This window comes from Haemaphysalis longicornis, unplaced genomic scaffold (genome assembly GCF_048455015.1).
Source record: "Haemaphysalis longicornis isolate Haplotype H1 unplaced genomic scaffold, Haemaphysalis longicornis Haplotype H1 scaffold_4, whole genome shotgun sequence".
In the NCBI taxonomy this organism is placed as follows: Eukaryota; Metazoa; Arthropoda; class Arachnida; order Ixodida; family Ixodidae; genus Haemaphysalis; species Haemaphysalis longicornis.
Window position 1 is genome coordinate 51,477,267 of NW_027526361.1, and position 24,610 is coordinate 51,501,876.

Genomic DNA, 24,610 nt, shown 5'->3' on the forward strand with positions numbered 1-24,610 from the left:
GCATGCACCCATGTTTTCGCACAATGAGGCACATAATTTTGCATTTAAATAAATTGATTGGTCTGCTACGCTTTTCATGTACCCCTTGTTTCAACGACGCTTTAGCTTTAACACGAAATCATTAGCACTGCTAGAAGTCGAAAACAGTCCCGCGTCGGAGTCCACCTCCTACTGTCAAGCGTGGCTGGTGGCGTTTAAAGCGATTTCCTTCTGCTCATCTTTCATATGCTAACGTACCAGTTAGAAAGAAAGAACGGCTTTCATGACTCATTGGACGCCGTGTACAGGACAGCATTGGATAGGGAACCACCGGAGATAGAAACTGCTAAATGGCACTTCAGCGACAGGTGAGAGCGGTTGGGCTCTACGAAAGATAATAGCTGAGTGAAGTCACAAGCAGCAGTAATTATCCCTCGCAGAGAGAGGGAAAATTAACTTTAGATAAATCGAGGAAAAGTTTCAGAGAGGCGTCCTCATTCACGGGGTAGAGTCGACAGTCCTTTCCATCAAGAGAAACTGACCTTCCAGGCTGGAGCTGGCCAAGGCTTTCTCCCAAATCTCTATGGAAACGTGTAGGTTGGGTGGATCTAGGGTGGACTTGTCGCAGCCGCCTACTGTGTGTATGAGGTTCCCAGGTTCCCCACAGAAGTGACGAAATGGAGAGAATTGTGTCCCCTCAAAGAGGTGAAGACTGATGATGTGGGGGAAGGTGTTAATCCGCACTGCACGGAATAATCTTTCCTGGTTATTCGCTAGCGATTTGTGCGGGAAGGAATACGTTCTACGGGAGAGCCTATAGTGCTAATTAATTTCCTGCTATGTATACAGGATGCATGCTCTCGGGCTCGGCTTCATCAGCGCTGGCTAAGCGGGTCAAATGTCCAGCCACGAGGTTGGTGATTTTGTCTGCAGGCGATGCCAGTATGAGCTGGTGCCCATACAATCCTGGCTGGTCTCGTTGGTGCTCTCTGCTTGTTCATTCAAAGTGTTCTAACATGCAATAGACTGTTGGCAAAGTTGCGCCACGCCGAGTCTGTTATTAGGCTTTTGGCGGCCCTTTGGCTAAGCGCACGTGCTATCGCCTCTTCCTCAGCTTGGAAGGGGCTGTGTTCGGGGGTTGAGATGCTACACCTGTGGAAGGCTGCAGAACAATAGCACGAAGAAAGAGAAGGTATCGGAGAATGCTATCGGGTGTCTTTCGCATCAAATAAGTTGATCGTTGCTTTTTTTTTCTTTCAGTTTAGTTGCTTCCTAGTCTTACCTCATATATATACATTTTGAGAACCTTTTGGTGAATATAAGACATGCATTAGGCCATTAGTTTTTAACTTCATTGCGAGATGTAAATCTTACGCGAGAAATAACATTAGAGTGTAATACGTGCATAAAAAAGGCCTTTTATAGCGTTCAGGTGGTCGGCACATAACTTTCCGGCTATTTTGTGAGTAACTAAATTTCCTGATTGGTCGAGAAAGAGAACGCTGCAAAATTTACAAATGCCAAGGACCCCAAATCTATCATGTTTGTTCCAACCCTCTAATCCACCTTAACCGACCCGCTAATTCCTCTAATCCATATTAATCAGCACCGCAGTACCACTAATTCACATTAGTTCATTCACTCATCTCACTAAACCACCCTAGTGTACCCGCTAATCCGCGTTAATCGACTTAAATCCATGCATCGAAATGCTATCGCATTTACTTTAAAAGTGAAAATGAGAAGGCCCCATTTTTTTTCAATTCTCATGCTCTCCTAGGGCAGTAACCAAAGGACACAACGGCACTGTACAAGAAAAAGTGATGGTGACGTAGAGAACTGTGAGTGTTTGTGTCTCAGTGCTGTTTTTATATAAGTGCCCACTCAAACTAAAATAAGTGGAAGATACGGATTTATGGTTGATGGTGTCCCTGAAGGCCTTCACAAGCGGACACGGATGCATTCGCATTAACAACATGAAAACTTCACACGATTTTAAACACACTGCAGATAGAAACCATAAAAAATACCCCATGATATGTTGCAACGGAATATGCGTTCTAACCTAAGCTATTGTAAATGCAAAAAGATAATTTGGGGAGATGGATACCTAAAGCAAACTAGTAGTGTATACGGACTTTACATTAAATTTAGGGTAATAATAAGATGAGAACCTTATGGGCCTTGGGAGCTGCAGACTATGCAAAATATTGCGTGGTGCCGTCTGGCGAATGGTAAAAATATCTTCGGATGCAAGGTAGGGTACCGGGATGGAAAACTAGAAATCACAGTTTTGAGGCCCCGGAACCGGTTCGGAACGGTTCCTTCAATTCGTTCCGGTTCGGGTTCAGTTCCAAAATGGCGGAAAAAATACGGTTCCGGTTCAGCTCCGGTTCCGGGCAAAAATTCGGGTTCGGTTCCGGTTTTCGGTTCGGTTCCGGTTCCGGTTCGACACCCTGCTCGTGGCCAGCCGCGAGGAGCTCCGCAACATCGACGCTTAGATCAAGGAAGCGATTCCTGTCGAGGAGCTGGAAAGGGAGTACGATTCGGCGGCGCACTACAACGACCAGACGCTCGAAGCTCGGACTTGTCTTCAGTGCCGGCTCAAGGGCCTCAGGGCCGGCAACACTGAGCAGTCTGTCCCCTCAGCTGCGAATAATGCTCCACTTGCCTCAACGACGGCTCCGTCCCATATCTCCGGACCTCGTCTCCCAACGCGTACCATCAAGCCTTTTGGCTCAATGGTAAGCGTTAATGGGGATGTGTGAATGGGCGTCGTTCTGGTAGCGGTTTAACGCTGCAGTCCACAAGAACCCGACTCTCAGCACAACTGACAAGTTTCAGTACCTCCGCAACTACCTGGAAGGAGAAGCCGCAGCTGCCATTGCCGGATTCCCCACAACAGAGGTGTGCTACGAATTTCGAAAGCGTCATCCAGCTTGCATCTGATACGAGAGATCTGCGCAGTCTATATGACTCCGTTCAGCTGTACATCCGCTGCCTCAACATGTTGGACGTCCCAACGAACAGCTTCTCGGCGATGCTATACTACACCCTGCTCGAGGTTTTGCCGGAAGAGATCGTCGTAGCGTTTCACCGACCCGTCCGCCTCCAGGAGAAATCAACGGCCACGGCATCATCTTCCGGGGAAAAAAAACGAATGGTTTGCCGGCAACTGTAGCAACTTTTGTGGTACACGCAGATCGAGCTCGAGGCAATACAGCAATGTGCTTCAGTTGGGACTTCTACCGAACCGAGTGAGCCCCTCGAACGTAACGGCCAATCCACCTCGGTACTGCACGCTTCCCAAGATGAGATGCCTGAAAGCAACGAGTGCTTTTTTTGCAAATCGCTAAAGCCCATTACCGAGGCATGCCACGCTTCTCTGAGCATCCCTGAAAAGAAAAAGCAGCTGGCACAAATGCGGTGCTATCGATGCACGGGAATGGGCCACCGATCAAAGGAGTGCCGTCGAAAGATAATGCGTACGACATGCATGCGAAGGCATGCAACTGTTGTGTGCGACTCAGACTATGCATGCAAATTGAAGACCGACGAGGCGCACACTGATCCCGCCTACAAAGTCCCGGTGCAGACGCAGGACACCAAGTGGGCATCTACTACCCTCACTAGCTGCCAGCAGGACGAAGGAGTGTACCTCCAGACATTCAGGCCATGGGTTATCGGTCCTAACGGCAGAAGTTACATACGAGGCATCTTGGACGGTGGCAGTCAGCGAACGTTCATTAAGGAAGACCTCGTGACGAAATTTCGACTAAAAGTCGTGGGAGAGACAAGCCTCGCCTTCAATACCTTTGCATCGTCAGTCACTTCTCAAGTGGGAAGAAGAAGAATCGTTGAGGTTTGACTGCACAGCTAGTTTGACGACGTAGAGCATGTAGTCCTTGTAGTTACAGTTCCCACGATATGGCTCAACGTCGCAAATACGCAGATGAGCACTGATTTTGTGACGAATCTACGGAAGTTTGGCTACAGACTTGCTGACGAACGTACCGTTTCCCAAGAATGTAAGGACCAGTTTATCGCACTGCTCATAGGATCTGACTAACTTTGGGAAACAATGACAGGTGACTTAAACCACAGCGATCGAGTGCAAGGTTTAGTAGCTATCGAGACCTCGCTGGGGTGGACACTTCGAGGCCCTGTCCATGAACCGAGTCCTGCGCTTCAGACAACGGCGGGAGTAACTTGCGTGCTGAGTACACAAATGGCACGCAATGACAGATCAAAAGTACACCCCGCAAAGAATCTACGAAACAGCCTCGTTGCCAGATCTCCAAGTGTTGCATCAATCCCACAGCACACCACAGAAAGAAAGGAAGCAAGGGAACTTACGGGAATTGAAGTAGACTTGCAGGGTCAAGGACAATCCAGCAAGCATCCAAGTTGTCTGGAGACAGACAATAGATATTGGATGTGTGAGCGCGAACATCCAACTCTTAAGGAATTGAGTCAATTGCCGACATCGCCCCAGACTTTACAAATCACTGGCATGTGCGATGAGTCAAAGCCTATGAATGGTGATTGCGAAGCCAGGGTTCAGACGCATTCTACGCCAGAGTAAAGAGAAGTGTTGCTAAATGTAACAGCAGTGCGGGCTTACTTGAATGGCTACCTGCCCCGTAAAAACAGAGACCGAATTATAATAATCTTAACGCGTCAGCAGCAACGTGGTTTCTAATCTGGATACACCGAAAGACAACAAGGAACCAGATCGAACGGAAAGCGATCGTAAAAAGAAAGGACGAGCTAGACGGAACTGGATTGAACATTATATTTTTACCGATAATGGTGCTGTGCTGTTTAGGCCATGAGCCGTTTACTACATGTTGACGTCGTTGTAATATCCTTGGTGGTCGGGAGTATGTTGAGAATTGAAGAAGAGGAAGCTCCTGGCACATACCCCCACACTATCATTGTCATTGTAATCAGTCTGTCACCGCCATTGAAGAGGTTCGATCGGGAGTCTCACGGCTCCGTTCCCTGGTGGCTCAACCTCAACGAGGTGGTCGCCCGCGACATTACATATGTACATTAATTAAAAACAATCAGCAATCGCGTAGCTAATCCCAGTCAATAGGCATAATGTATTTCTCGGGTTCTCTTCTTTCGTCTTAGTGCTCCTGGTGTTGATGAGGCTCCTGCGCTTTCGTAGATGCGCCGAGTTCAGGTAAAGGTATACAGCTTTGCTGTAAAAGTTGTGTTTTTGAAGCACGAAGCGTTATAGCGCGAGGTGTTGGAAAACGAGTGTACTAGTGTTTTTTTTAGTACGCGTTTTTTCCCTGGGAGATGAGAGGTTCTAGCGCGTGCGTTGGAAAATTAGTGCCCCGGAGTGTTCTTTTAGTACGCGTTACGTTATAGCGCAGGCCGTTGGAAAACGGGTGTCCCGGTGTTCTAGTACCGTGACTACACGAGACGACGACAGCAGACGTCGACAGCCCGAGCCCCTGAGGGGCTTCGGCCCTAGATAGGTTTTGCGTTGGTATAGACCAGCCAGGTACCGCCGTATGGTGGGTGAACCCGTTGGCAGCGTAGAAATGGTCAAATCAAGTCATAATGGTGATGAACAGTTATAGTAGTTGCTAAAGACCAATAGGCCGAACTGTAAGCACATAATATGCTGAGGGGTTTACCAAAGATGCGAGGTTGCAGTCTTTAGAGTAGCGTGTTGGCTCTCCGTACGGCAAAGTTTGGGTTTTCTAGCTGTCATTTCCTAGTGTGTGTTAGAACAGAAAGGCGAAAATAGGCGGCGTACAAAGTGAGCAGCCCGCCTTGCAAGAGGTTCCGTTATATCAGCTTGGGTACTGCCTTCTTTCAGAGGCGAATTCCGTGGCACGCATTGATGTTGAGTATTTGTGCACGTTGAACCCTTGTCGACATTGAAGCCACCCAGTGAACACGTTTTCCGAACAAGTGGTCAGCATATAGCGATGCGAGCGAGGCACGCACGCACGCTCGCTCACTCACTCACTCACTCACTCACTCACTCACTCACTCACTCACTCACTCACTCACTCACTCACTCACTCACTCACTCACTCACTCACTCACTCACTCACTCACTCACTCACTCACTCACTCACTCACTCTCTCACTCACTTAGTCAACTCACTCACTCACTCACTCATTTACTGGCCCACTCACTCTTTCACTCACTCACTCACTACCTCACTCACTCACTCACTCACTCACTCACTCACTCACTCACTCACTCACTCATTTACTGGCCCACTCACTCACTCACTCACTTAGTCAACTCACTCACTCACTCACTCATTTACTGGCCCACTTACTCTTTCACTCACTCACACACTACCTCACTCACTCACTCACTCACTCACTCACTCACTCACTCACTCACTCACTCACTCACTCACTCACTCACTCATTCACTCACTCACTCACTCACTCACTCACTTCGCCAACTCACTCACTCACTCACTCACTCACTCACTCACTCACTCACTCACTCACTCACTCACTCACTCACTCACTCACTCACTCACTCACTTCGCCAACTCACTCACTCACTCACTCACTCACTCACTCACTCACTCACTCACTCACTCACTCACTCACTCACTGCAGAAGTAGCTGTACTTTCCTCCTTTGAACTTATTTGAACTCAACGTGAGTCATACCAAATAATTTACAATTCTACGTGCAAGTTTGCCGGGTTTTTGTGGTAGTTTTGGAGGCCCAATATCTTTCCCGGCTCTTGTTTTCAGACACGGTATTGCCCGTTAGCCTCCTCCTCCTCCCCCCCCCCCCCCCCCCCCCCGGTCAGTAGACAAAATATGTCTCCTTAAACCGCTCTTCGTGAGCAATTTAAGTGTTCTACTCCTGTCCGAAAAATAAAGTTCCGCTGTTACAGATGGATGCACGTAGGAGCCACTTTAGGACGAATCATAAAAAAGCAAGTGTTTCACCGCCTAGCACCCCCATATATCTCAGATGATTGCAATTGCTTTCCAATGATCCTAGATTTCAATGTGTCGTAGTTGGGCCCATACGAGGAAGTGTTTACTGTGGATCATAGCTTCAGGTTTGCGTCAACGTATGCCGCCACAAGAATCTCCGATTAATCGTATTCCATCCTTGTATCAAGAACTGGCAGCAATGCTTTTAAGGTGACGTCAATATTACGGCGTGACTTCTTCCTAGAAACAGGATCGTGAAGGAATCGGAGAAATATTGTTGTCCGCACAACCCGCGTCTGTGTGCCAATACACCATTGCTGCATCGACGTGAAACAGAGTAAAATGCTGTCTACTGCTCACTGGGCGTGCTTGTAGTGATCAAAGGCGTCAGTCTGTGCGTTACTAAGTGTCACGAGCACTCTGGTATGTGGCCGGGTCGAAGGGGGACCATGCTTCATATTGGGCCGTGCTAGTGGGAAGATTTGCATAGGAATCGAGACAGAGAGAGAGAGAGAGAGAGAGAGAGAGAGAGAGAGAGAGAGAGAGAGAGAGAGAGAGAGAGAGAGAGAGAGAGAGAGAGAGAGAGAGAGAGAGAGAGAGAAAACGTTTATTGAAACAGCAGGGACGGGGTAGGGGAGAAAAAGAGTTAGGAGCTGTGGGCGGCCATCCTATTCCGGTAGGCCGCGACGCAAAATTTTTTTTGTGCCGGAGCCTCCCCTGACAGGAGGGAAGGAGGGAGTAATAAAACTCGATAGGGAAACGCTGATGCCCACAAACTGCGCTGCCTGTGACTAGACTATAAGGCTCGAATCGTAACCCAGGCAGCCTTACTGTGTCTATTAAAGGGACACTGAAGTGAATTTGTCAAGCTCCCGTTTTTGCTTGCACTGCGTAGACTGGCTCAAATTAGCACACTTTTCATCGTTTATTCGGTTGACAAATCGGTAATTATTTTACAAAGCGCGAAAGAAGAAAAACTACCATGCGCGGTTCGCGGCGGCCGCACCAACTAAAGCTGTGACGTTAGGAGGAGCGGGCACCGTGATTGGACGATGCCCAAAGTGAGCAACCAAACAAGTTTCGGTTTCGGTTCCGTAAAACACAACCGTTGGCGTTGTTGGATGGGCATTCTCAATAACTCAGTAATCATCGTACCGCGCTTCTGCCACGTTGTCAGCTGTAAAAATGCATAAAGATAAGCCTCCTAGGACGGATTGGAATCGTAGCATTCACTAGCCGAAACCTACGCAGCGCATGAACGCCCTCCGCGTACCCGCAGACGTTCAAATGTCATGCGCTTTTCCCCCATATTTGGAGCTTGCCTCCCTCATGCCTGTGTCGTAAAAAGCGCGTTCGCACCAGGCCAAGGGTCTGTTCATTCTGGCCTGTGCCCACTGCCTGCAAGCAGTCGGTGCTTATGGCAACAGCACGCCAACGAGAACTCGCTAGCGCGCCAGTGCCAGCCTGCGCGCGTTTTGTGAACTAGTTCGTGGAGCCATGAACGTTGCGGCCCAAAAAAAGGTGAACTCAATATAGAAAACATCGGCGGAAAACGAAAAAGTTAACTTACAAAAAAAAAAGCACGTACCCGCGGGGATTCGAACTCGTGACTTGCAAAATAATTGCGGCAATATACCTAGCGCCCCAGACAACTAGGCCACGGAGCGGGATCTTCTGTCCTGGGTAATATAAGGTATATATTGTACAACAAGTTTACTCTTATATTTAGTTTTGGCATTTCAAGCAGCTTAGGTGACTATTTGTTGTATTGCGCTCGTGCAGTAAGCGTCGCCCGAGTTTCCACAATAGCTCACGTCTAGCAATTGCATTTCGTAGACGGAAAAGCGTTCGCAGATGCGTAGTCGTGCTGCTGACCGCACCCTAGTGCTTCCCGCACCCTAGTTTTACGCTGTACGGTAAAAATATCAGTTGATTTTATTTCCGTAGTACCTATATTGACTTCGCTGACTCTTCTCCCGGCTTCAAGAGGCCTTATATTTTCCTACTGGCATACCAGTCAGCGAAGCGTCGCATGTGCGCTTGTGTGAAGCGACCTTGACTTGGAGCGAGATACAGTGTACAAACTAACCAAGTAAAGAAAGGCAAATTCTACCATTCACAAACGTGTCCTGGCTTCGTTTCAACTGAGCGAACGAATTGTGACGACCCGTCGGCGGCCGGCGGACGAAACGCTGGGCCCACTGACTCTGTCTGAAGGCCGGGGAGCCGTGCAGTAGCGCAGCCAATTGCCAGCTTATCCCCTCCTGACGTCACACGAAAACGCCGCAGAAAATGGGCGAGCGTAAAGAGAGGAGGACAGCATTTTCGAATTAATTTTTTTACTAAATAAAATCGCGTAAACGCGCCTAGAGTGGTCGTAACATGGCCTGGGGACTCCGGACTACAATTTGCGCAAGTAATCCCGCAATGTTTACATATCACTTCAGTGTCCCTTTAAAAGAATACCTGGTTTCAGCTTATTACTTTAAGGCTTATCATTTACAGATGAGACGTCAAAAAATTGTTTGGCGCTTGCATTATGCGGGCCCTGGATCATGGCTAGCGGTGCATGGGGCGATGTTCAGTAAAGCCGGTGATGCTACGCTGGTGATGAGGGAAGGTAAAGTTGGTAAAGTTCGGCAGTTTTAGCAGTGTTGTTGCGACTATCACTGGATATTTCTGAGAATGACGCTATGTGGGACTAGCGCGGGGATTCACGTTGCCACAGATAAGTTATTGTTTGTGTTTTTACGTGGTGAATACTTCTTTATAGGTAGGCACACCTATGACGATATCGAGAAGACAACCTGGCAACGACCTTGGCCAGCTTCCCCATATGGGGTCAAAAAGGGTGAAATGGGCTAAATATGCGGGTAAGATACCGGGTTAACCGCCTGTGATTTATTTAGTTCCGAACTGCTGCAACAAAAAGTAAGAAGAAGCTAAAATACTGTGGCGTAACTCAACAAAAATGCCCCAATAATAACAATAATAACAATAACAAAGCACCTTCAGCAGTTAAACTAACCGCCTACAAAACCCTAGTCAGGCCCATTCTAGAATACGGAAGTATAGTGTGGGACCCTCATCAAAACTACCTTCGCGACAAACTTGAAAGATTGCAGAACAGGGCCCTGAGGTTTATCTACTCAAAATACTCTTGGCGCGATAGTGCAACGGACATGCGCAATCAAGCGCACATAGCAACTCTGTCTTGCCGGCGTCACGTTGCTTCCATGAAGTTTTTTTATCTCCTTTTTCACGGTCACCTTAAAATCTGTAAAGACGACTATATTCATCCGCCTGGCCGCCGTTCTAGTAGGACGAACCACGATAAATGCACACGTCCCTTCAGTGCGCATAGCAATCTGTTTAAATACTCCTTTTTCCCTCGCGCTGTGAACGCTTGGAACGCGCTACCAAGTGAAGCTGTTAATATTACAAATATTGATCAATTTTGTTCATTTGTGGAGCAGGTAACAGAGCTTGTATAGTTATTTTTTGTTGTTGTTCTTGTTGTTGTGATAGCGAAAAACGTGTATTGCAGTGGTGTATTGTACTTTTTGTACATACGTTGTTTGTCATGCGTAGAACGCGGTTTCTAGTATTTTTTGTTTCTTCTTCTCGTGTATGGGAAGAGCACCAATGTACTATTGATGTACTCGCTATTGTAAGTGTTCCGCTGTTCCGTGTATCATCCCTCGAAATATTGTATTTCCTTGACTTTGTATCTAATCAGATACCTGGGATGTTGTATGCCCGCTTCCTCTATGGGTCTGCAGAAGACCTACAGTATTGATAAATAAAAAAATAATAATTAAACCACATGGTAAATAGTTATGTCTAAATATAGTCATAAAAATTAAGCAGATTACTTACTAAATGCAAGGAGTTTCTCCTTGACACAACCGTTTTCGTATTGATGGTATTTACTAAAAAGTTTAGCTGTCAGCGCCTTCGCTTGGAAACATTGTAAACGGCCACGGACATGACCGAAGCGCCACGGACATGGCGAGGCTTGTGCCGCTGCGCCCGCACGCCGCAGAAAAAAACAACACCGGCGTGCGTCTGCTCCGTTTCAACCCGATTCTTAACGGTGGTGTCAACAGAGATGCTATAAATTAGACTCACATTGGACGCGAGGCATTACTTTGCGTTCGGGGGGGGGGGGGGGGGGCGGTAGAGTTTGGAACGTCCAGCACACGTCATGTGCTTAGCACGGACAAGTACCGCCATCCCGCAGAGCCCGACGTAACCAGTGACGGCGCACTCATATGGTCGCCTGCATGCGTGCCTCGCCAGTGAATACAATCTATACGACAAGGCATAGCTTAAAGGGGTCGCTCATAGGCACAGGAGATCATCCCACCTGATTCATACTCCACAGTGACACAAGCTGGCGGTTGTCCCAGATAACCTGCAACCAATCGACTTTGGGCCAACTTTTTGCAATTTTGAGGAGACAATATTTTAGCCATTCGCCAGAATTGCAGGACTGCCTCGAGCTGCTCGGCTGCTACTAGTGCACTCGAATCGGCTTTGATCCAGCCTGGTTCCTTGAATACAGGTTGAGTGTCTTAGTAGCATGAACATTGTCATTACCGCACCGTCATGGGGTAACGACCATTCTAAAAATGTATCAGTCTACGAGCCATCTTTGACTCCATTGAGAGAGAGAAAACAGTCTTTAATTAAACTGGCGATGTCAGCTTATGCTCCACTTTCATTTTCTGGCACGACACGTCATACGAAGATGCCATTCCATCGTGTTTGTGTGCGCAGTGTTCCCCGAGAATCGGTGCTCGAAACGAATTTACTCAAATTTAGAGGTCTTACGTGCCGGAGTTACACATGGGCTATAAGGCGCGCCGTAGTTATTGACCCCATTTTAGTCTTGACAACCCAGGGATCGCTAGCGTGAGGCGAAATATCGGCTCCCGCGTTCTCGTTTTCTGCCTCCATTGGAAAAACCGCCGCCGCGGCCAGGATCTAACCAGCGTCCTTGGGCCCAGCAGCGCAACGTCTTGGCCAATGAGCCACCATGAAAAAAAAAAAAAACGAAGTTATGGAAAAAGTATTTATTCCAGACTACTTGACGCAGCGGTTAAAAACTCTACTATAGTAGAGAATAATGCATGCATTACCACAATCAGTCTGGCGTATTACTTTATGCACTGCAATTGATGCGGGTGTGAGCCTGTTTTTGGCACAACAGAAGTCCTCTGCCATTCACACAAATAAAAAAAGCGGTAACAGAAACGTTTATAGTAGTTTCTAGTGGATATAGTGCATGCCAGTCGGAGTGTCCAGCCTTTTTTTTCGTAGTCGAAACAACAGCTTATAGAAAATATCCACTATTGTTGCCAAGGTAATACGGAGCAGCCGGCCAACGTTACACAGATGTGTATATTCCTTTCATGGCAATAACCTCGATGCAACTGCACGCATACCAGTTGGAACCTTAACGCTAGGATTATAAAGGTAACAAGACTTTTGACACCTACCACTGAGCTCTTCTAATATCGCATGCCTGTAAACGACACGTTTGTTGTAAAAAAAAAATCCAGGAAAGCCAGCACTCACGCTCAAGACTTCAATGGCGAAGCTGTTGTAGGTGAGCATTGCCGGAGACGTTAAGTTTCAGTATCATTGTTTATTCGCATAGTTGAGGTGCCAGTAATCATTGGCATACGTATCGAAGAGGTCGTCGTTTTCTTCGCGGAGAGGGGTGGATGCAAAGTTATTCTCAGCATTGTTGACTCCCACCAGTTCTTCGCCATCGTCTCGAGGTAGCGGTGGCGGGATCTCCAAGTCGTATCCGGAAGGAGTGGCACACACGTCGCAGTGTCTACTGTTATCCATAATGTCTTCTAGAGAACGCGGCGGCCGCGGTTACCTCTCCCAAACAGGGTGTCTTTTAAACGCTACAGCGCGCGAGGGCTCTGCTACGGTACCGAGCGCATGCGCTCGACGACACGAGCATCAAAGAACGAGGGGCGTACGCTATGACCTGTCTTTCTCGTTCCGGTCAAGTGTTGCCACGATTACGGGGAACGCTGGAGGCCCCCATTTTCATTTTTTTGCTAAAGCTACTGCGCGTGCCGGGGACGCTCGGCGTTCGCGGTGAGACACGCGCTCAGGAGCACTCCGCATTTTCTTGATATTTTTTCTTGCAACACTGAACTTACGGCCAGTAACAAAAGCTCTTCTGTTAAAAAAAAAAACCTAGAAAAACATGAATTTGCCCCTTTGCAACACAGTAACGACCTGCAGTTAGTAAATTCAGATAGCTTGGATAAAAAAGAATTTCGCATACACATGCTATGTTTATTCGGCAGGACACGTGCGCGAAATTTCCAATTATGTGTTTAGCTCCCATAAGCCCTGAGGGCTACATTCTTCTCTTGATGATGAAATTAGCCGTCAGTGGGGGTGGGGTGTTCCGCGCTGGTGAAATCGAATGATTACAAACGAAATACGAGTTACTGTTTGCAGCAGAGAGAATGGAACTGCTCGCTTCAGCGGCGGTACTCAGCCATTATCTTCGAAACACAATGCACAATATAAGGCTATTTGTGTGGTCGTCACACAATCGGGATCGTACAGACTTATTTTCTTTTTTGAGTCATCTCCGGCGCACCACGGCCTATCTTGAGAGTGCTAGGACGCGATTGGTAGCAGTCCAACAGCAGACATCCGGTAAGTGGACTCTGACAAGAGCTTATTTTGTTTTGAGTGGTGATAGCAGAACACATGACGGTGTCTCAATCGGCCTGAGTTATAAGAGTGCAGCTCAGGCAGACAGTCTTGTAGGCCACTTTCATCGAGGTGAACCAAACCCTAGGTATGCTGAACACTTGCCTTCTATTTTTTCCTAGCCGCATTTTTTATTGCATGCAGTAGGCACGAACCCGGCATGCGTCCGCGCTCTGTGGTTGGTAGAAGTAACAAGGGGCTAATTCGAAATAATTCAAAAATTTCAGCCCATAACTTAGACCCATACTAGTTAACGACAAATATGAATTCTGTGTATAGGCTCTCCCATTTTTAAGGGGCTCCCCACAAACACGTCTTTCCACAAAATGCATTATTCCTGATTAATCACACCCAGCAGAAGAAGTATGCATCTACCTAGCCCTTGTTTTTTTTTTTTTTTTCACACTGAACAGAACATATGTGAGCGTAAATCCAACTGTCCTCATTTTAACTATATTTGAAAAAATCACAGGAATGTGTAGGAAATAGCTGTGGTCAAAGAAAAGGAATAACTCACCCTGCGTAAAACTAGCTAATGCACAGATTAAGCTGGACTGCAAGCAACGTCGCAAAAGTTTAGTCCTCAGATTAGTCTGAAACAACATATTAAGCATGCGCCATTCTTCGCCTGTTTGCCGTTTAGTGCCTTATCAACATGCCAGCTTCTTTTCCGTCAGTTACACTGATGCTGACGCTCCGGTGGATTTTTTTTTTTTTATTTTTTGTCGTGAGGTGGGGTAATAACCTCGTGTGCACTTCTGCCATGCATACACTAATTCTCGGTACTTAATTTCCGCACTGAAAGGCGTCCGGAAAGCAAACAACTCGCTAATAGGTAGATCTCGCAGAGAAACGTAATCAGTGTCCCTTTCTACTCGTTTGACGAGTCTCCGGGGTACGTGAAGACTGTATACGTGTTAAGTGAAGCTTGCGTATCGATGTACTATTGAAAATTAAAGCCGTTCCACTCAATGTGAAAACTGTCAGATGTGCAGAGCAGTGATTTGTCATAGTGGGTTGTAGCGCCATTAGCCACCACTGCTACCACCCAATGCAATTCAAATTTCCCACCTTCGCAGTGCTCGCGCGCCCCCTACATGAAACTGCGCGAGCGGGAGTTCTGTTTTTTTTTTTTTTTTTTTGTGCTCGCTTTTTCTACCGCACGTTCCGGCGTTGTACTGCCACTTTTTTCGCTTGCTGTCGTAAAAACCAACCCAAAAAGCGTGCCTAACTAAATGAACGTGGGCGCTGCCGGTTAATTACGTATATTTTGTCTCAAATGTACCCGAAGTTTTTTTCCCGCTAAACAACGGGGATATGTATGACAAATACCAGCGGTTCATGAGTTTCGAACGCTTATTACTATTTAAAACACTTGGCTTTCGAACATACTGCGTTACACTGCAACGACAGCCGCTACGACGGAACGCCGTGTGGATGTATTTGGGTCCAGCGAGCGAGCTACCACGACAAGGCGAGCCTCTAAAGGGCTCTGCACTTAATAATATTTTCATTAGCACACTGAAGAACTGATTGTTTTGGCTGTCTGCGAAAACTTCTGGTACTTTGGGCTAGTTTTCAGAACAGCGGTGCGTCCTATAAGCTTGGATCGATATTCTGAAGAACGTTACCGTGCTCGTAATTTATAACTTTCAAATAGAAATGTTTGATTCTTCCTATCTACTGTGCAGTTCGGTCATGCCAGCGAAACACGGTAAATAACTGGAATTATCAGTTTACGACGTTTTTGGTGTTTCATGGCCCGAAATTGGTATGGCGGTTGCATTGCAGTGTGATTTACATGCATGCAGCGTGCGACGCAAGCCTTTGCTAGCCAATTACACTGCAACCCGACCTCTCACATCCTCGTTTTTTCTTCATCTCTTGCTTTCTTTGACTTGTTGCAGCCTGTGGGGTGTTTGTTTGGAAGAGACTACTTCTGTGTTCTGTATATGGTAGTGGGTCATTTAGCATCACAGTTTGGTGGACACCGGCAGTAGTTTCAGTGGGCCCAATGATTCGTACTACTGGAAAATAGGTTGTACGTACCGTGGTAACGCATGGTCATCTTTCATGGCCATTCTTCTTTCTTTCTTAGTTGCTTATTTGTAGCGTCATTACCAAAAGAAGATTCCGGGGCGCCTTCGCAACAGGTATATTTCTCTTTCAGTAAAGGTGATGCATTCGCCATACTTGAGGGGCATTAAAGCGGTAAAATAAACCCATTTAGTCTGCCTAGGAACCTACCAATTATGGTTTCACATAGTAGTTGCTATTAATATATTTATATGGTCACCAGCTTACGCATGCTTTGCTACCATTGAGGAAATGTTTATGACTGCTTTATTTTTCAGAAAAGAATGCTGTACGTCGTGGCAACGCTCCTGCTCTTGGCAGGTAAGTTAATCTTAGGTTCTCGCAGCGTCGTTTAGGACAAAGGGAACGATAAAACGCAGTTTCGTATAATAGTTATGAGAGTACCACTCCCTAAGAGTATTAATAATTTCGCACTGTGTTGCACACGTCTTTAGGTGTACACAGCTATGTGCTATGATGTTGATGATGTTGAAATAATGTTCCTGTTAGCAGTGCCATTAGATTTTTAACTGGGGGACAATGTTTGCTCCGTCGCGGGACCATTAAACTTTGGCGGGTAACAATATTCACCAGTCATCACTGTAGTCACCCCCCATCTGGTGTAGCTAGCCTTATCCCTAGCAGGGCTGACCTCACCAGTTCTCATTAAAGAGCCCTCTCTCTCTCTATCTCTCTCTCTCTCTCTAGCCAATGCAGAGTTAATCTGTAACACGACGGATTTCACGAAGTAGGTTCCGCTGCAACCATGCAGCGCTCTACTGTCCTTTGTCCAACCATGAAAGTCAAAATAATCTTATAATTTCTCGTTGCCTGCAGCGCTGCCTTGTATTTCTTCTCCGTAAAAAGAGACGGCAACTTGTTCTTCAAGTATTTAGAAGCACTCCCCGAGCATTGATTCCTTCATACTAGCCGTACACCCATGTGAACATGAATAAGAAGTAAGTTCACGCTGACATAAATCGGATTTTGACATTTGCAGGATTATTATTAGCAATAATGATGGCCGTTTTCTGAATTTCACAGCAGGCCCTTCTCTGCAGCTGCACAACCTCCTTCACTAATCCCTTCATCACTGTGCCCCATCCAAAAGGCGCATCAAGCTCGGTCGTTAGCAGAGCTGTCTCTTTTTCCTCCGTCCCTCTCGGAAGTGAGAAAGAGCGTTTAGTAGTACGTGCGGTCGTTGGACAAAGCGCCTCTGAGACATAAACGCACAGCTTAGACAACTCACGCACTCAGCCCGCCGCGGTGGTTCAGTAGCTAAGGCGTTGCGCTGCTGATCCCAAGGACGCGGGGTCGATTCCCGGCCGCGGCGGCCGCTTTTCTCGTGGAGGCGAAAAGCGAACAAGCCCGTGTGTTCGAGCTTTCGACGCCGGCTAAAGATACCCAGGTCGTCAAAATTAATCCGCATCCCTCCACAACAGCGCGCCTCATCGCCTGTGTAGCGTCAGTGCGTTAAACATCATAATCAATCAATCGAACTCGTGCTCTCACCTTACGGATCGACGTGTATACCAAAGTAAGCACGAAAATCGGCAAGCTTAAGCGTAAAGTTTATAAGAAGTTTCGCGTTACATCGATTGTATCACGTGCGTGCGATCTGCGAGGCGTTTTTGTCGTCAAGAGGAGGAGGAGAGAACCGATCGGAAAGGGCGAGATGTTAGCCAGATGTGAGACCGGTTTGCTAGCAGCCTCCCTGTTCAACGCGCGCATTTTATTAGGCTTGCAACTGTTTGGGACTGCGAAAGAGTTATATGCAATGACTTCTTTTTGTGCGCATACCAACAAAGAGCTATAGGGGGATAGCTCTGACTCTTTAAATGAATAAATACATTGTATTATTCAAGGTGTCGAGCTCACTTAACTGTTTCTCCGCAGGCCTCAGCCAGCAGCAGTCTACCGAAGATCTGAACAAATACGTGGACGATGTCCTCAAGGAGCTGCCCTCGTGGAAGAAGTACTTCGACCCGCTGACCGAGCCCGCTTTCAGCTTCCGGTTCAAGGACCACCCTCACTACGGCCATGTCAAGTTCGAGCCTTCAACCGTGACTGGCCTCAGCACCGTCCAGCGTTCGGGAGACTGCGGCGACTACACCCGATTTTTCCCCAAGCGTGTCTACGTAGGGTGCAACGTCACTTTCGGTGAAGTGAAGGTAAGGACCTGCCTTCCTCTGGAGAGCTGATAACCTCTGAATTTGACGAATATACGGCGAAGAACACAACACGACTCGTGACATGGATGTATACTCGAAGTGCAAAATAGAACGAAACGAAAAAAGTTCCTGGACAGTCCTAGTCAGACTCGGTTGGTGGGGCGACATTCGGCACTCATAAAAGGCGTATATTTTTGTTTTTTTCGTCTTATCGTAAATTAAAATGGTGTAAAAATGAGTTTGAGAGCAAAATGGGTGAGCGTGGTGGAAAAAACACTAGAGGTGAATTGTGTTGCTTTTTGCATTGCACGCTGGTCCTTTCGCACCAATCTTGCTACAGGCTGCCTAATGTTTCAAAGGAGGATGTTTACCTTGTTGCCACGAGGCGACTGGCCGGAGAGCAGTAAAAATTTAAAGCCGTTCCACTCAATGTGAAAGCTGTCGGAAGTGCAGAGCAGTGATTCGCCATAACGGGCTGTAGCGCCGTTATCCGCCCACTGCTGCCACCCAATGCATTTCAAATTTCCCGCCATCGCAGTGCTCGCGCGCCAACTAGCCCCGCAACAAGTTTTACTGAGCTCCTGCTTGCGCACGTCCAAGCTTGCTAGGTCATCTTTATGCGTCCCATAGTAAACCCGGGCTGTACCTTTCCGATAGAAGGTGACATTGGCCAACATGAGCGTCCCAGCGGTTGCGGTTTCTGACAAAGGGTAAATGAGGTTGAACTATGTGTGGCATGATTAAGCAACGTAGCTCGCTACGACGCACTAAGCTTTTCTATTGGTGCAGTCCATTCAAGGATCAGCCGAAGGTCTACAATGAAGCGTCTCCGATGCCGATAATTTAGGCCGCAACAATATCAACTAAACCTACCTTCCCCTCTTACGTTTTCCCCGCATGTCCCGGCCGCTTCCTATTTGGGAATAAAGGTCTTACAACAACCACTATCCCTGGCCAGCCATCAGCTTCCTTTTGGTCAGCGACCATAACTGCTTGAGACGCATGAAGATGACCTACAGGCTACGACATGCGCAAGGAAGAGCTCGTACACCTGTTTGACAATTCCACTGGTCGCCAGCTCGCAGTACAGAAGCTTTTCTCCATCGTCATTCTGCAACTTTGCTTCGGCAGTATTCTTGTGCTATTTAACTTGCATATTTCTTACACTCACAGACCTCGTATTAAGCAAGCAGTAAGTACGCTTTGCAGCAATTCGTGCACCCGTGTGTCAGAATTTTCACCTGTTACACTGCACGCAAGCTGCAGCTTCGGCCACGCACAAGATTCTTGAGAGGCGTAAGTGGAGTGGCGTTTGGTCGGTAATGAGTGGTGTGCCCCCCCCCCCTTCCCCCCCCCCCGCGTTATCGATTCTCAAGGCCTGGTGTCATATATATAATTAGCCTACGGAGACCACGAGGCTACTTGGTCATAAATTTAACCCAGCTTCACCCAGTGTGAAACCTGCTGAAACAGCGGAGGTTCCCTTGTGTCGGCTCGAACGTCGACGGGCGCTCGCGCGAGAACGCATCGCCGTCGGCACGCAAATGTTAAGGTTCGCGTAAAGGAATCAGCATCTATCTCCTTGCTAAGTGGAAAAGTGAAGAACCCGCCCTGGGAGACCCCTGCGTCCTCAATGAGTGGGTATCGAAACGGGTTTCTGCGAGGCCGCCGGTGGTTCTAGAATTTGGCTCGTACCCCTTCATGACGTACGACCTTCATGAGGCTTAAGAAAAGCCTCGACCTACAACAGCCCCGCTGTTTAAAAGTGTGCGTGTTCTTTTCTGCTTTAGTTTGCTGCGGATCTAACCTAACTGCTTTGTCGTTCATTTGTTTGCTAGACAACGCGTTGTACTCATTGGTATACCATTGGTTTTATCTATCAAGGCGTGCGTCACAACGAAGAGTGTGCGCCTATCTATTGTAGTGGCGAGTAGCCTAGAATTTTTTATTGAACATAATTTTAACGTAATCTAGTATAATGTTCATGTTGTCGAAATGTTTCATGTATAGTCATGGAAAAATGAAATCTCAACTCAAAAATATGAACCCACCGCGTTGGCTCAGTGGCTAAGGCGCTGCGCTGCTGAGCACGAGGTCGCGGGTTCGATTCCAGGCCGCGGCGGCCGCTTTTCTGATGGAGGAGGAAAGCAAAAACGCCCGTGTGTACGAGATTTCGGCGCACGTTAAAGATCCCCAGGTGGTCAAAATTAATCCGGAGCCCTCCACTACGGCGTGCCTCATCGCCTGCGTTGCGTCGGCGCGTTGAACCCTACCATCAATCAATCAATCAACAAAAATATGAACTTGAACATTGAACTGTTGGCCCACGAAAATAACGCCCGCAATTAATCCTTCTGTCCTTGCCAGGTGCACGTGAAGAGCCAGCTGAAGTACGACCGCAACACTACGACGGTCGAGGCCACGTCAACATTCCCGGAGATGCACGGCCGCCTGTACGTGTCCGTGGGAGCCTGGAAAGGACCCAGGGCCCGCGTCTACCCCAAGCTGGGAAATTTCACCACCGTGTTCACCGGCCTCGACGAGACCCCGGAGACGCAGAGGCTGCGCTGGGGATACTACGAGGTCGTCCGGGACCTGGTGGCCGTCGGTGTCGAGAGGGCGCTGTCGTTTGTGGTGGGCGTGAGCGCCGGGAAGGTTCTCTGGCCATGCTGCTAGCAAGCACCACCGTCAGTACATCTGATGCAAGAAACGAGCCAATAAACAGAACAATTAAGCTATGATGTAGAAGCTGGATTTTGTGTGATTTGCATTTAGGTTGGAGGGAAGAACGGAGATTTCAAGAATGCATACCTCCGTGTAACTTGCCTTACAGGCTTGGCGCCAATGAGGGGGGGGGGGGGGGGGGGGGGTACTAGAAAACGTGCAACTCAACTAACAAATGACACTGCTGAACTACGATCAAACACAATCATCTAAGCTGCATTAAATTTTAAGTTTCTTTCATGCACGTTTCAAAGGGGTGACACACGCACCTTCAGGTAAATGAAGAATAATGTAAATAAATGTAAAGTATTAGAGCAATTGGCTATATTTCTTAGCGGTGTCTGATAGCCAAATATGAACATACACCTATAATTAAACTTTAAACAACTGTTGCTCCTCCTCCCTGATGGCTCAAATGACTGTGCCATGAAAGCGGCCGTTTCTGATCACCGCTTTTCTCCCGCTAGTGCATGAGCAGCGCCTAACTGTGTAAAAGAATGGTACCGGTTTTACGTTATACCAGCGGTTGCCCCTTCGTGAGCCTGTGGAGATGTGTGAGGTGTGCACTCCTCGAGAAATAGGATGTGCAATGTATGAGTGCATGGTGCTGATTTCAAAATTTACGGTCTATGTTGTTTCGAAATTAGGAATCATAATTCCAGATGTGCTTAATTAAGTTATAGTAGCCTCCCCGATCGCCGGCATTTTTGTGCAAGGCTAGGTATGCCTCAGCAACTCACTGACTTGCTAAAAAGGCCTGCTTCTCTGGGACAAGGGCACTATGTCCGGGCCGATTAAATGCGGTGCATGTCACTGCTACGCGGAAAGCGCACAGAGGACATGGGTTTTAGGCTGTCTTGTCGTGCCAAATTGTAGAACCATCCCACACAAGTATTTTGTCTATGACAGCAAATGGAAATGGCTGCCTGTACGCGTGCATTAGGGGTTGTAGACTTGGTTGTACCAAACTTAAAACACAAAACGCGGAGAATAAAGAGCGTTGGATGGCTACGTAGCTTAATTATGGCTGTTTGAATTCGACCGAGCGTCCGTGAAGTGGAAGACTGTTCTATTTTGAAGGGACTTCAAGACTGAGAGATTTACTTCTCATGGCAGAAATGGTTTTCAGGATAGGTAATTTGGGTACGTATCAACCCAGAAGAATTGGTGACACATTGGGGGCGTTTGTTTAACGCGAAGAGAAAAAGGACTTGGAGCGGGAAGAAGCGGTAATGAAGCAAAAAAAAAAAAAAAAAAGAAAGCCTTAGGGTGGATAAAGCGAAATACTTACATTACTCATTACATACAAATTTATTACAGAGGGTAAGGCACACACCCGTCAGCTAAGGCAGCAAAATTGGGTGTAATTTTGCAATCAACTCCAAGAAACCCTGAGAACCCTCCTCACTATGCCTTTGTAAATTTTCCATATCTGGACCACGGTGAGGGCCCACGAGCTCCGCCGATTAATTCACAAACCCTCCAAAACAGAAAACGACTTTGTACAATAACCCGAAAAATCTTAGGCGGCCCCCTCATGTTCAAGCCACCCCGACACCTGGCTGCAATGGTGACCCCAACCCCGGGATGGACGAGCGGACCAAAGTTGCTGAAATCGAAGCGGCGGTGTACTATTTCACGCCCAACAGCACCAATGGTCGATACAAAACCCCAAACAGACTACTCGGACATTCCGATCATGTTGGCCTGGGTGGTCTGCTAAATTACATCAACGTCCAATGTATACTGTTTTCATTGTATTGCTTTCGACAAAGCTGCTTTCATTGTATTTTTCTATGTAATTATGTATCGAGGGTCCCGGTGCAGTATCAACTATGGGACCCTCGTCTGGATATATCTTCACATGTAACCTTCCTCTTTTACAATAAACTTCTTCTTCTTCTTCTTAAAAAAAAACGGCTGCTGGCTAGCGGGCTCCCTACCCCCAAAGTGAAAACACGTGGACGTCACTCTCATTCCAAAACCCGACAAACCCCTGAAACCCGAGAACTGCAGGCCTGTTACCTCACTGCATGCATCGACAAGCTGCTAGAACACATGGTCCACAACCGGCTCTCGCTCTGATTGAAGGCAACGACTAATTTCATGCATGTGTTTCGCCTCATCTGTAAACCAAAGGCATGCTACTCCAACTCGAGTAGGAAAGGCTAGACAACCTGAAAAACCACAGTAGGCTGTCACTCTTGGCCGTCGATATTAGGGGGCCTTCAGCAGCATTTCATACCAAGCGCATATACAACTACTTCACTTCATATCCCAACCACCACACGGCAAAAGTATGCTTGCCGCAACGGTGCATCGGTGAAACAGTATACATTGGACACCTTGGATCCGAAGCGCTCATAATCCCATCAAAAGGCACACTGCAGGGGTTGGTAGTATCCCCTCTGCTGTTCAACATCACCATGAAGGACTTACCACCTCTGGCACAAGCCAACCGGAACCCCACCGTGCCATGTACGCAGACAAGCTAACGATTTGGGGCTCCACTGCATCCCCGGGTGACCAGCAATAAGTTTTTCAAGAGGCCATTGAGGAGACTAAACACTACCTGAAAGTAAGGAATCTCGAGTCTGCCTTCTGAAAAATCACCCTTTTAACGCTGTTTAAAAAAAACCTAGACGCTCTGACCCTATAACAGATACGCAACTCGCTATTAGCAACCAACCCGTTCCTAATGTATTGCACCCTTGCACCGTGCTCATTAACATTACAAAAAAAAAAAAAAAAAAGGCTCAGGCGCACAGACCGACCTACCTATGCAACGAACTCGCTTAACACATGCACCTCACTTGTCTCCCATCAAAGATGCGGCGTGCGAAAAAATGACAGTTACCACACTATGGAAGCGAACCAGCGAACCTTATCAGCCCGGCCACGTACGGGTACCGTTCTTGGCCCTCAAACCCGCGGAGATGGAGAATCTTAGTGTCGCCGTACGTAAGGCCATAAGGCCGCGCTGGCACTACCCTTAAAGACGTCCACACTAAAACTGCTACACCTCGGCGTCTATAATGCACTGGAGAAGCTATGAGCCCATCGAGACTCACAATTCCCACAATTTACCTTACCCACCCCTATTTATTTCTTGTGCCTTTTTTAAAAGGCGATCTTGGGTTACCTAAAGGTGAAAATTTTGGTCTGTCTCTCCGTCTGTTCTTCTATTCAGCCATCCAGCCAATAGTTAAAAGAATTCTTGAGCAAGAAGTTTATGTAGCCATACCCTTTCCAAGCCACTAAACCGGAAAATCCCTTCATACAGTCAACAATGCTGAGCAAAAAGAAAACATTAAGTATATTTGAGGGAGGAGGAGAGGAGAATAAACGTTTATTGAGCATAAGTGCTGATGGCAGGGCACTCGCCCAGTGGAGGGCATCCTTATTCTGGGATACCCAGGCTGCGACTTGCCGTCCAGGCCCAGTTGACCAGTTCTTGCTCGTGTCCAAGGTCCGGATCGACCAGACGAGCCATCCACTGCTCAAAAGTTGGGAAGGGGATTGGGAAAACGTCAATGCACAGCTGGTACCCGCAGTGTTATTTTATTTGAAGATAAAGTGTGCTTGATATTGGCGATAGCAAATAAAGAATACGCGTTGAAAACAATACTCTGACTCAAATATACAAAAAGAGCTCGCGCGAGCCTGGAACTCGTGGCAGTGTTCCAAGTACAACAGCAACAAGAAGTTGCAGTAGATGGCGCGAACAGTGGGACGCGGGAAAATTGAATAGACTTTGGGAAACTTCCTTCATGTTTATCGTGGGGGGTCGTAAGGGAGGGGAAAGGCACGAGAGGAGGGCGGGGGACAGACGAGAGGTACTTACGGGGCACGGGCTGCAGAAGACAACCGCCTTGCGACGACATTTGCAGCGGAGTGAGCAGATACGCAGCCAATTTTTAAAGCGAAGCTTTCAATGCCTCGCTGATAGCGTCAATGTCTAAG

The 24,610-nt window shown here is 47.5% G+C and overlaps 1 protein-coding gene across 2 annotated transcripts in view; it reads left to right on the forward strand.

Moving 5' to 3' along the window:
- Nucleotides 1-20,664, forward strand: part of LOC144178684 (uncharacterized) — a 33,268-nt gene extending 12,604 nt beyond the window's left edge. The window contains exons 1-4 of one of the 2 annotated variants that reach the window (XM_077706702.1): nucleotides 13,647-13,764; nucleotides 16,031-16,073; nucleotides 17,649-17,923; nucleotides 20,291-20,664. In XM_077706702.1, the coding sequence (XP_077562828.1) occupies nucleotides 16,037-16,073; nucleotides 17,649-17,923; nucleotides 20,291-20,599 (621 nt within the window). In that variant the 5' untranslated portion in view covers nucleotides 13,647-13,764; nucleotides 16,031-16,036 and the 3' untranslated portion in view covers nucleotides 20,600-20,664. Of the gene's footprint in view, nucleotides 1-13,646; nucleotides 13,765-16,030; nucleotides 16,074-17,648; nucleotides 17,924-20,290 lie in introns of those variants that run through there. The other variant, XM_077706704.1, reaches the window with a different exon arrangement.
- Nucleotides 20,665-24,610: the final 3,946 nt, after the last annotated feature.